The sequence below is a fragment of the Lynx rufus genome, unplaced genomic scaffold, assembly GCF_022079265.1.
Source record: "Lynx rufus isolate CCGP_SWC_20201006 ecotype Redwood Valley unplaced genomic scaffold, mLynRuf1.p SCAF_3, whole genome shotgun sequence".
Lineage (NCBI taxonomy): Eukaryota > Metazoa > Chordata > Mammalia > Carnivora > Felidae > Lynx > Lynx rufus.
Window position 1 is genome coordinate 13,170,392 of NW_025814845.1, and position 13,503 is coordinate 13,183,894.

The 13,503-nt window shown below is 36.9% G+C and overlaps 1 protein-coding gene across 2 annotated transcripts in view; it reads right to left on the bottom strand.

Annotated features, from left to right (window-relative positions):
* Positions 1-13,503, bottom strand: part of KCNIP4 (potassium voltage-gated channel interacting protein 4) — a 226,048-nt gene that overhangs the window by 1,402 nt on the left and 211,143 nt on the right. For both annotated transcript variants that reach the window (XM_047091976.1, XM_047091977.1), the window contains exons 5-7: positions 3,223-3,330; positions 1,095-1,199; positions 423-485 (exon numbers count right to left, since the gene is read on the bottom strand). In XM_047091976.1, the coding sequence (XP_046947932.1) occupies positions 423-485; positions 1,095-1,199; positions 3,223-3,330 (276 nt within the window). The remainder of the gene's footprint in view (positions 1-422; positions 486-1,094; positions 1,200-3,222; positions 3,331-13,503) is intronic.

Genomic DNA, 13,503 nt, shown 5'->3' on the forward strand with positions numbered 1-13,503 from the left:
AGAAATCGGATGCAAACTCGGCCTATGAAGTACACTTGGCTGTACTGGAATTATACATCTATGGAGATAATATGCTATATGCTAAGTTTAGGCGAAGAGCAATTCAAAGCTCACGTATGTATTACCCTCAGTAATGAATACTCTAAAGGATTTAAGGAATGAAAATGCAGTATACTTGTAATAGTTCTATCTTTAGGGCTTTCTGTGTGGCTCTCCTAAGGGTAGGCACTCTATAAATGTTAATTAATGAATTATAATTAAATTGACAATTGTTTTTAGAGTGGTAGCTTCTCTTAGCTGCGTAGGAATGGTAAGCTTAGGTAAAGTTTATATTGTGCTCAGTTCATGGTGGCTAGCTGACTTGACTTAGTCTGGCTGTTATGAAAGCAAAAGGGATAGTTTCTTTACTACTGTGAACTTACTTTTTGGCAACTTTCAATGAACTCATCTATGGTAACGACTCCATCTTTGTTTTTGTCCATTTTCTGTTTGGAAGAAAAGAACAAGAAACTTTATTCCAACTTATCCCTTGTTACCCTGACACTTGAAGCGAGTGAAAAATCCACCTGCCTGTTTTATGGGGAGGATCTGCTTCATTCTTAGTGATAAGAATCATATGACCAACTGCTGTTAAGCTGTTCCCTTTTCAAAAGAATGTGGTGGAGATCTAGAATTGCTGCCCTACATAAAATCTGGCACTCTAGCTCTGACAGAGTTCAGGCAGTTTGCGGACACTTTCAGAGCCTTGGTTTTTTCATCTGTAAATTGAGGCTAATGAGGATTTATAACTTTAAGGATTCTTGTGAGAATAATTGAAAACAAACCCAGAAACAAACATGTGAAACATGGCAATTCCTTAGTGTTCTTTCCAGGATATAGTGACTGTTCAATAAGTGTAGTTATCAGTATTATAATGCATTCAAATCCAAAATTATTAAATTAGTATGATACTTCATGGTCTATTATTTTGTCCCTTTCAGTAAAAGTTTTTTTTTTTTTTTCCTTTGCATTCTTTTGAATCATCGTGACACTTTGCAAGCTTTAGGAAATTTACTCTTTTTTGCCCCCTCTCTGATTTCTACTTGCATTCATACCTGGAAAAATGTTTCAACGTGTTGTCTGGGAGCATCTTCCTTGAGAACAGGATATGTGCATTTACCCATCATATCATATATTGCTTTCATTATATCAAGCATTTCCTGAAAAGTAAAAGGCACTCACATGAGACTGCATGCATTATATGAAGAAACCAGTCTGACATTATTCCTACTCAATTTCAAAAATTTTTTTATTATTCGTTAAATATTGGTTGTCCCAGAGGAAAACACAACAGTTTTGTGCCTTAAAAGCTGCAGGATCAGAATGTCAGAACTAATTTTGATATTGGTTTCAAATGAAGTAAATTCCCACATATCTGAGATGATCAGGAAATGAATATTCTGGTGGTTTTCGGTTTTTGTTTTTTCTTAAAACTTTTTTTCTTTTTTTTTGAGAAAGAGAGCAAGGGAGAAGCAAAAGGAGAGCGAATCTTAAGCAGGCTCCACCCCCAACATGGAGTCAGAGGCAGGGCTTGATCTCAGGACTGGGAGATCATGACCTGAGCTGAAATCAGGAGTCAGACGCTTAACTGACTGTACCACCCAGGCACCCCAGGAATGTTCTGGTTTGAGATTTGGATTTCTATACACTTCACATAGACTTTTTTGTTTTATTGATTTGTTATATATCTTACATGTTGATTTATTGAGAATGAACTCCATATCATGAGGATTATACTAAAACTAGCTGGTAAGTCTCACAGCTTATGAAGATTTTCATTGTTTTTTTTCCTACTGTGGCTTGAAGTGAAGAAATCACACATGTAGGTTAGTCAAGATATCATGACTGAGAAATCCTTTGAAATTTCATTAATTTTTAAATTCAAACAAAATCTAGTTTTTGACTTTTCATTGTCAGTATTAGTAAGAATAATATCTAATTACTCATTCAGATTTATTGTTTCACATTTATTGCCTTCATAATGAAATTCCCAAATAAAAGTCTAGACTAGATTAAGCTGATGATACAGATGAGAGTATCCAATTCTATTATTAATGATAAAGGAGTTTATAGTTTATAAATCATAAACATTTTAAGATGTTTTGAGTTTAGATAAGTAGCAAGAAGTTGTCTGACTTCAGAATTCATGAAATGTGTGAAATATAAGACTAGCATGTATATGTTAAACATAGAGAAAGAAAGGGATTGAAGGGCCAAGAGGTAGCAAATATTCCTGAGGCATCTGAGTGCCAACCTTACTTTAGTACTGTACACAAGATATAAGAGGCACTAACTATTCAAGATATGCTCAATATACATGAATACTTAACATTCATGAGGTCTTACTTCCATTCTGGTCCCATGTGTATTCTGCTCAAAAAACACAAAACCTATGGCCTTTGAACAGGCCAATGGTCACAGTGTACCTGTGATCAGGTGTACTTGTCCCTATGTCTCTAGTTGAGCAAGGTCAGGTCATTGGCCCAGGGTACCTTTTGTTTAAGAGGCTTCATGCTCAAAACTCAACGGAAGGGAGGAAAGTGAGGCAGTGAGAAAGGACGTATGGATATTGAGCGCCCCCTCCAGGATTCAGTTGGTACTTCAACCCCATTTGGACCCCATCCTAAATTTGTTAATTTACCTCATTCCTTTCCCCTTCCCACTGTGTTTTAACTGCTTTAACAAACCATTTGACATGAGCACCTTAATCTGGTCTGTGGGCCTTCTTTCTTGGATAGCCTGCCTGGAAGTTTAGGGGCCCCTTAATGCACCAGGTCCTGTTCTGCATGATACAGGTCATTGCACAGCCTATGTAATTTTAAAATTGTCTCCATATGGACCATATTATATTGGAGGGGGAAGGTCACAGGTCAAATATTCTAGCCTGGCTTGAATGTATTTTCTTCCTATCTGATTCCAACCACAGTCTTTATCCGATTTACAGTATTTATTTGAATGTCATTAGGAAACCGGGGTATAATTCTTAGGTGTTTTGTTTCCATCTTGAAGATGCACCAAAAACTAATCCTTTTCATTGCCCGTTTTTTACTAGAATATTTCACCACCACCACATAAAATATTTTAGATTTCCTGAAAAAGCTATTTTCAAATTAATAAATGCAATTGTTTAACATTTGGACGTTAAAAAAAAGCGGAGAGTGGTGTTGGTGAGGCATCCCTTACCTCTTTAGTGATGTAGCCATCTTTATTTATGTCATACAAATTAAAGGCCCAGTTGAGTTTTTCTTGTACTGTCCCCCGGAGCAAAATGGAAAGACCCTTGATGAAATCCTAGAAAGAAAAGTATAATTTGATATGACATTTCTAAAAAAAAAAAAAAAAATACAACACAAAGGGTGAGACAAGTCTCTCTTAAATGATGGAAGCAAGTGTTATAACCCTCGATTTTGAACAATTAGTAAGGTAATGTGTTCTTGGACATCTGTTTCTCAGAGTTCTTTGTGGGCATAAGCCACTCCATACCTTTAACATTTTCATCTTTGAATTGGAAGCTGTGACTTAAATCAACTGTGGAACTGAAAATTGTATGAGGGCAGACACCCAAATGACAGGATGCATGCTCTAAGTTATATTGTTTTTTTTTAATTTTTTTTAATGTTTATTTATTTTTGAGAGAGAGAGACAGAGTATGAGCAGGGGAGGGGGGTGCGGAGAGGAAGACAGAATCCAAAGCAGGCTCCAGGCAGCCTCTGAGATGTCAGCACAGAGCCTGACACGGGGCTCAAACTCCCAAACCATGAGATCATGACCTGAGCCAAAGTCGGAGGCTTACCTGACTGAGCCACCCAGGCGCCCCAGGTTGTATTTTTTTTTTTTACCACAATTGCACACAATTCTTCTACTGCAAAAAATCTAGTAACACTGTATCTTATTAAATACAAGCACGAGCACATACATAGCACATTTCACATGACAAAGATCTGCTAACAAGAAATAAGACAGACCTTAAAGATCTTAAGGTCTGTCTTAAAGATATGGGCCAACTTCCTTAGAAATCAAGTTATAACACACATGTGGGCAGTGGGTTAGAGCATGGAGCTGGAAGTCAGATGACCTGAACTCAAATTCCAGTTATGTCACTTGAGAGCTTTGTGTCCTCTGACAATTTAATATCCTTTTGCATCAATTTTTATATATGGAGGATGGAGTATCCACTTCCTAAAGTTTTGGTGAGGATTATGAGAGTTAAGCTATTTAGAACAGTGTCTAGTAAGGGCATTTGGTTGTGTTTGTCAATCAGTTGGAGCCCTTAACCAATATCACGGTGAGGCTAGTGTGACTGCATTGCAGACGAACCATGTTGACTTGATCAACTCCCTATATATTTGCTGTCATGTGAAGCAAAGCTAACATTGCAATGTGCTAATTCTGAGCTCACACAGATTTGATAATCCATTGTTAGGTAGGGACAAAAGAGCAGAAGGGACATGCAGAAGTGGCTTTCTGGGTGAATTTCCTTTTTTCTCTGCATTTCCATATTCCATCATTTTATAGCTGTTTTCTTGTCTCAGTTTCTTAATGATAATTTTAATTTCTTTACTTTTAAATGTAGGTAATATTCACATAGTTCAAAACTTAAAAATATGTAAGATGTTTGATAAAAAAAATCTTTCTCCCATTCCTGGACCCAGCCACCCTTTTTCTTTCTCCATAAGCAGGTGGCATTAGTAGCTTCTTGAATTTACTTCCAAGGAGTTTTGTGCGGCATATTTGTTTATATATATTCCACCTCCCTTTACACAAATAGGCTGACAGGATATTCTGTACTTTTTTTTTCCACCTAACAATCTTAGAAATAATTCCAATCTTTTTCGCATTCATAGTATGTATGAATGTAACACAGTTTACTAGTCTTCCATTGAGGAGTATTTAAAGATTTCCAGTTTTATTAAAAACAATGTTACAAAGAGTGACCTCATGTATACATAATTCATACTTGAACAAATATATCTGTAGAATAAATGCTTTGATGTGGAATTTTTGTTTAAAGGATTTAAACATTTGTAAATTTTAGAGTTACTTCCAAATTGCACTCAAATTGCCCTCTCAAACTCTATGAATAAGAATATTTTTTATGTATAAGAATATTATAGTTTGCCAACACTATATGGCATCGAACTTTGATGGCTTTCAATTTTATAGAAAACTATTTCTCAGATTACTTACATTTGTATCCTATTATAAATAAATTTGAACATTTTTTTTTCAAATGTATTGATTTATAGAAATTCTTGCTTCACATATTACTGAAATTATCCCTTACCTGGGATGTGTCTTCAAGTATTGTTTCCCAGGTTTGCTATTTCTTTTCATTTTTCTCATTTTGAATTTTGCAAAGCAGGAAACTTTTTATTTGTATATTCTAGAATCTGTCACTCTTTTAGGTCTTTGCTTTATATCATATTGAAAGGCCTTCCCCATTTGAAGTTATAGAAAGATACTCCCATGCCTTTTTCTAAGTACTTCTAAAATTTACTTGTTTACATTTAAACCCTTATTCCACTTGGAATGTATCCAATATTTTTAGGTAGTCATCTGTTTTCACACTTATTATTTGTTACCCACTGATATGAGATGCAAGTGTTATCATATCCTTAAATCTTTCATGATTTGTTTGTATTTCTGAAATTACTATTTTATTGTTAGTAAACTTGTTTATATATACACCTCTACTACATCAGTTCAATTATGAAAGCATTTTAGTAATTTTAACAGCTGTTAGGACAGTTTTCTCCTAATCAGTCTTCTTTTTCAGCTGTTTTCTCTATTTTTTGTTTGTTTGTCTTAATATTCCACAAGATCTTTTGAATAACCTTTTGGGGCCTTTGTAGGGTTTGAGGTATATTTACAGATAAACTTTGGCAGAATTGACATACAGCTGCATGTTGATGGGTCTTCCTAATTAAGACTATGAAAGACATTTCTCTTGTCTGGGTCAGTTTTGTCACTGAACATTATCAGTGCTCTGCTACTACTATAACAGATTACCACAACTCCAGTGACTCAAAATAATACATGTTTATTAGCTTGCAGTTCTGGAGATCAGGAGTCTGAAATGGGTTTCACTGGCCTGGAACCAATATGGCGGAGCACATCTTGGGGATGTGGAGGGACGGTTTGTTCCCTGACCTTTTTTAGCATCTAGAAGCCACCTGCATTGCTTGGCTTGTGGCTCCTTCCTCCATCTTCAGAGCACATCAGTCCAGTCTCTGCTCCTTTTCTCATATCTTTCCTTTCTTACCCTGATCTTCCTATTCCCTCTTAGAAGGGCCCTTGTGATTATATTAGACCCACTTAGATAATCCAGGATGATTTCCCCATCTCAAGATCCTTCATCACACCTGCAAAGCTCCTTCCACCATGTAAGGTAACATATTCACAAGTTCCAGGAATTAGGGTGTAGACGTTTTTCATGGACCGTTATCTAGCACACTAAACTCTGATATGTTTTAGGCCTTTTTGTTTTTTCCAAATTGTTCTTTCATGTTTCTTAGTCATAGTTATTTCTAGGTATTTTAATCCTTCTGTTGCTGTTATAAGTGAGGTATTGTATTCTAGTACATATTCTAAATTAGATTTGTTTGTACATATGACAGCTATTGATTTCTGTATAATAATTGTTTATGCTGCCAACCAACTTAGTGTTTCTATTGTACATGATAGTTTTTCAATTGATTCTCCTGGGTTTTTCATGGGTACAATCATATTTGCGGCAAATGGAATTAACTTTACCTGTTCTTTCTAATTTATACGTTTTTAATTACCTCCTTTTTTCTAACTGTATTGAATAATATATCTGGAATAATATTATATAACAACAGTAATAGCCATCCTTATTTTGTTACTCAATTTCATAAGACTATTTCTAGTGTTTTCTCCTTTAAGCATGTTACTGGCTTAGTCATGCCAAGGAGGTAGACAATTCCCATTTTATTAAAAAAAATTATATTAAAAAAAAGAATAACCATTGACTTTCTTGCAAACCTGGAAAAGTTGATCTTCAACTTCCTATGGAATTGCAAAGGGCCCCAGGTAGCCAAAACAATGTGGAAAAGGACAAAGTTACAGAGCTCAAACTCCAATTTCAAAACTCACTACAAATCTACAGTACAGTGTAGCATTGGTGTAGCATATGTATATATATATATATATATATATATATATATATATATATACATATATGTATATGTATATGTATACATATGTATATGTATATGTAGTGTCTTCAACAATTGATGTTGTGTGAACCAGCATACTGTACTCTATTTCACATCTTTATTCAGGGTACAAATTTAAAGTGAGAAAATAAAAGAGAACTCAGGAGAAAGCCACAAAGAATTGCAATATTCAGCAGGCAGAGAGAAGAGAAGCTGTCAAGGGATCTGGAAAGTGAGCTAAATAAAACTGCTGAAGAAGTATGAGAGGTTAAGTGAAGAATGCATTTTCCTTGGAAAGGATGGTTAATCATGATACTAAGATGCTGCTGGCAATGAAAAGTGTTCACTGGATCAGCAGCGTGGAGGTCACTAATGACCGATGGGAGAACTTTCTGTTGGAATAGAGGAAGCAAACAATGATGGAGATTGTGTGTAGAAAACTCACAACTCTTGGGTGGCCGTGACAATAGAGGGACAAGGGCTAGCATAAATGAACAGGAATATGGGATCACAGGACAGATTTTTGAAGGTGAGCATTTTGATTACTGGAGGGAAGTATTTATGAAGAGAAAATTCCTAAAGATGTGTGTGAAGGAGAGGGGGGAGCTTGAGAAATGGACTGATCCTTCTGAGAAGAGGGGAGAGATCCAAGTGCAGGTAGAGGGTCCAAGCTCTGGAGGGAGGAGGTACATTTCTTCAGTTGACATGGAAGAAGGAGAACAGGCTGTGGATGCCAGCAGCTGATAAGAGCAGGAAGATGGGTAGTGAGTCCCCACATGACAGCTTTAGTGGATGTCATCTGCTTGGGATTGAATGACATGGCAGGAAGGGTTGGATTTCCTCAGATCAGCTGTTTGAGGAAAGGAGGAGGCAGCCATACTACTAGACAATAAGGTGACTCGTGCAAGCTACAAGAAGGTGGACCTCAGGACACTTCCTTGCTATCTCCTGGAAAGTTGTAATTTATATAGACCTGTAATATACAACACACTATGGTTAAGAGGTAATGTGAAATACACAACTTGCAAGCTATAAGATTTGGCTTTTGGGAAGGTACAAAATAGTCACTGCCAAGCATGAGAAGGTAGGCTTATCAGAGAGAGATTGCTGGACAGGTTTAAAAGGCCAGATGAGGTTGATCGTTGTCAATACAAATCTTACCTGTTGTTTCAAATCACAAAGTAATAGCTATACGCCCTTAGTTGAAAAGGGGGCTGGATACAAGGTCGTGGAAAACATGCTTAGAGCATTGTTCTTAAAATTTAGTTTGCTACAAAATCACCTGGAGGGCTTGCTAAAACACAGATTGCTGGGCCCCACCCTCTGTTTTTCTGATTTATTGGGGTGCAAGAATATATATTTCTTTAAAAATTTTTTTTAAATGTTGATATTCATTTTTGAGAGACAGAGAAAGACAGAGTGCTAGCAGGCGAGGGGCAGAGAGAGAGAGAGGGAGACACAGAATCTGAAGCAGGCTTCAGGCTCCAGGCTGTCAGCAGAGTCAGACGCGGGGCTCTAACCCATGAACAGTGAGATCATGACCTGAGCGGAAGTCGGACGCTTAACTGACTAAGCCACCCAAGCGCCCCAAGAATATATATTCCTAACAAACTCCAAGGGGTGCTGATCCTGCTGGTCCAGGAACCACACTTTGAGAACCACTGGCCTACAGAAATCGGTGGCATTGGCCCTATCACCAAACAGAGCAGACCAGAACAACAGTGAAAGCACTTTTAAAGTCACATGTGGACTTCTGTTGTTTGTGTTCCTGGTAAGCCCCTAATTTCCATTTGGTGCTCCATCCAATTCCGCATTAGTACTCTCCACCTCTGGCTCTAGTGATGGAGCTATGACCTGGGCAGAGTCAGAAGGCACAGATGAGCCCTTTGGTCAAGGCAGTGGGATCTGTGGGTGGCATGCAAATGAACCCAGTCCACATCTGCTCGACATGAACAAGCCTGGAGCCAAGGAGCTGTTGGCATCTTCTTGTGATGACAAGAGAGCGCACCCTCAGTTGTAGCCAGCCCTATCTCTGGATTCTTTGTTTCTTTGAGCCCAAAAAGTCATCCTATTGTTTTTGCTAGTGTGTGATTTTCTATTATTTGTCAACAAAAATATCCTGATTCATAGGCTGACACCTGATTTACATCTTCTTTTTAAGTACTGTGTATCCCCAAACTACTTACATTAAAAGATGGCTGTGGACCTTGAGCACTTTTCTACCATCTTGCAAGAGAATATCAATAAACAGTCATTTCAAACAGGAATGATTCCTTATTTGTGGAAATGGAAAATGAGAAACTCAATGAGTCTTAATGTGGTTTTTGCTCCATGCTTTTCTGAATGATAATTGAAATCTGCCGAGCAGGAGTCACAAGTCTTAAAAAAAACCAACTCTCAGAGTACTTTGCATAATTACCTTTTATCTGTGAAAGACGGTTGCATCTGTTCCCTAATGCACGAAAATGATTGATACTGAATTCTGTTTTCCATTCTTTTAGGATCAAAGCAAAAGAAGGAAGAAGGGCATAAAGATTTGACTTCATAATATCCCAGTCTTGTTCAGTAGTAAGCTTTTAGGTATCTATCCAATTTTTGCTTAGTACATTAATTTTTTACTATGACAGGGACACTAGTCTTCCTCTGTTGGAGGAGGTCATCAAAGGATGCAAACACCAGTTGACCCACGAGCTGGCCTGGGCAATCCGAGGCTCTCACCCCTCCCCTGTCCTTGTGATAGATGGTCTGTCCACCATTTCTGGACAAGGAACCACTTCAAGTATGCAGCCTTGAGAAGGTAAGATCTTATTGAGACCATCTGGACTGTATATGTGACTGAATCCAATTAAGGTCTCCATAAAAATTGTTGAGATTCCGGTGGGCAGTACAGAGATTTACTTGTCTTGTGTTTGCCCAAGACAGGCCTCATAGGTAAGTCCCTTGCTTATCACACCTGCCACCTACCATTCTAGGGTGGCCTGCCTCTTTCCTCAGTCTCTCCTTGTTCTCTGAGTACAGGGGGCCAGTTTGGAATTTCACCAGAGTAACTACTGAGGTTGCAAACCAACATCCTGCCCCTCCTGCCTGGTGCCCAAAGAGCATCATGGCTGATAATCATGCATGTGGGGGTATTTGCAACAAACAGTCCTGTTTATAGTTGGGAAAACAACATTAAATGATGTACGACAGGTTTAAAATGTTAACTAGTCAGTGACAGATCCAATACGGAAAATCATACATGTCTTTGGTATATTTCCTATTTTATGCTTGCTTTTATATTTTCATGAAAATTTTAAAGGTTATTTATTTTCTATAGTATAACCTCTCTTGATTGGGGTTAAATTTCCACAGTAGTTGAGCTACTTTTTAAAATATTTAAAGGAACAAAATTTCAAGTATTACATAAAGTTTGTGTTTGTTTGGAACTAATAAAAGGTATCAATATGTCTAAAATATAACAAGTAAATTTTCCAAGATTTGTGGTCTGATTTTATCTCACAGAAGGGATAATACACTTACCTTGTTTGATATACAATATTGTGTATTTAGGTAATTTAATATTTTCAAAGGTGATGATAGACACATTCAATTAAGTTAGAAGAAAGTTCTTTGGTATGGTCTCATTAAAGGCCATTAACAAATTTTTAACCAAAAATAATAAATATAAATATATAACAAATGTATACATAAATATAATGCCTGATTTGTGTAACAAATTACAGAAAACTGTTCTGAAGAAAATTGTGATCACCACATAATCCTATCACCTATTCTAAATGAACATTTCCATTTTTTGATGCACCCCTTAGCAGATATGGTCATATGGTGTGTATATAATTCTGTATGCCTCACTTAAAATTACAAGGGTTTTCCCACATCACTGAAAATTCATTGTGACATCATTTAAATAGCTACATATTAGATGGAACCATATGAAATTGCTGATAATTTTTGTTGTATTTGTCAAGAATAATAATTTCATATGGTTTAATCTAATAATACTATCACAGTGGCTTTTGAACATTTTGGACCCCAAATCACAATAATTGTATTTTAAATGGCAACCTAGTACACACACACACACACACACACACACACGCACACACACCAGAAAGTAATTATTTCCATTTCTCTTCTATTAATTTTTTAAATGCTCATGTTATTAATCTCTAAATTAATTTTACCACCTACTAATGATTGCAATCTGGAGTTTGAAACACTGCTTTGTCATATGGATATATTGTAATTTACTTACCCATACTTTCTATTGTTGGCTATGTAAATTAATTAATTTTTTCTCTATTATAAATGATGCTATGTAAGCATTGTTCTGTAACTATTTCCCATCATTCTGACGTATTTCCTTAGGAAAGGAGTAGAAGTCCTGGGTCCTGGGAACACTGAAATTCAATAGTAATAATGACTACAGTTTATTGATGTGTACGGGATATTATGTTAGGAAATTTCTGTGCATTATTTCATGTCAGCCTCATGCAACCATAGGGAGTAGGTATTGTCTTTAAATTAGAGACAGAGACTCAGAGAAAACAAGTGACTGAGCCAAGGCATACAGCCAGTGAGCAGGGAGCTGAAAATCAAACCCAGAACTCTGACTCAGTGCCCAGGCCTCATTTGGACTAGAACTGAAGCAACGGGCTGTGTTTATACAGAACAGTATGATATAAACATATGTCATATCTCTTGGTACTATATGATATAATTGTGGGGTGATGTGAAATAGTGACTCATACGGATTGCAATTCAATTGCTTACTAATAACATTTGTAGAACATTTGGAGGTGCCAGGAATTCATAATTCTACTATAAAATTGCTGCATAAATGAATTAGAAAATAGCCTTAGCTTCTTTTATAAAACAAGTGTGTCAGGATACAAATACATGTGTGTGACTATGAGTGGCTCTAAGAAGATCAGCTAAGAAGCCCAAGTGTGACATGTCCAGGAGTCCAGAAGCCCAAGAGTGACTGAAACAGACTGAGAGAGATCAATTCTCAGAGACTGACTAGATGTCAACTGGGGTCACCAACATTAACTGACTGTTCTTTTTAGATGAGAAGATATTTCTGGAGCTTCCATAGTGGTTGGAGTGTTAAAGTTAGAGGTAAATTCAGGACTGGGGCAGGAAAGATGTAAGGTGAGCCCAGAGCATCTCATAGTGCCAGAAAATAAGGACTTGATGGAAGAAACAAGAAAGAAAAACAATCACAATGATGGGAGTATGTCGAAGGGACACAGGAGTCAACTGAAAAAGCTCCCAGTTGCCAAACTGTAACAACTTGAGCAAGAAAGTAAATAGGTTACACTGGATTATAACTCAAAATCCAAAATAAATATCCAAGATACAAAATAAATATTCCATATTGGTATAAGTGACTTATTGAATAAATTCATAAAAGGAGAAGAAGAGATAAATATCTCATGAATATTTATCTCAATAAATATCTCATGAATATATCTCAATAAATATCTCATAATTCCAAGTAAATTATGTAGAAATTCTATCCTCAAGGAAGTGGAGCATAACTCCCCATCCTAAAATATGGGCTGTGCATAATAACTTTCTTCCAGAGAATGGCTTGGAAAGAGGGAAAAAAGAGTAACTTTAGGGTTGCCTGGGTGGCTCAGTTGGTTTAATGTCTGACTCTTGACTTCAGCTCAGGTCTTCCCTGCATCTGGCTCCAAGCTGATAGGGAGCAGCCTGCATGGGATTCTCTCCCTTTCCCTTTGCCCCTCCCCTCCCTCAAAATAAATAAACTTAGAAAGAGTAACTTTACAGTAGGGAATGACCAGCCCTACTTCAACCAGGTGGTCAAGGTGGAAGTCAACAGCCATAACTCGTGTCGATACTAGGCACTCTTGCTTTTACGTGATAAAGTATGGCACTTTACTTCTGTGGACTTTTTGCCCAGAACAGACATGCCCAGTCTAATTATGAGAAAAAACATCAAGGAAATCTGATACCCTACAAAACACCTGACGCATACTCCTCAAAACTGTCAAGATGATCAAAAACAAGAACTGTCTGAGGAATTGTCACATCCAAGAGAAGACTAAGGAGACATAGTGGCTAAATGTAATATGGTATTCTATATAGGATGGTGGAACAAGAAAAGGGCATTAGGTAAAAACTACAGTCATCTGAAGAAAGCATGGACTTTAGTTAATAATGCATCAATATTAGATAATTGTAGCAAGTATACCATTTTAATGTATGACACTAATGATAGGGGAAACTGGGTGTGAGGTATATGAGAACTCTCTGTACT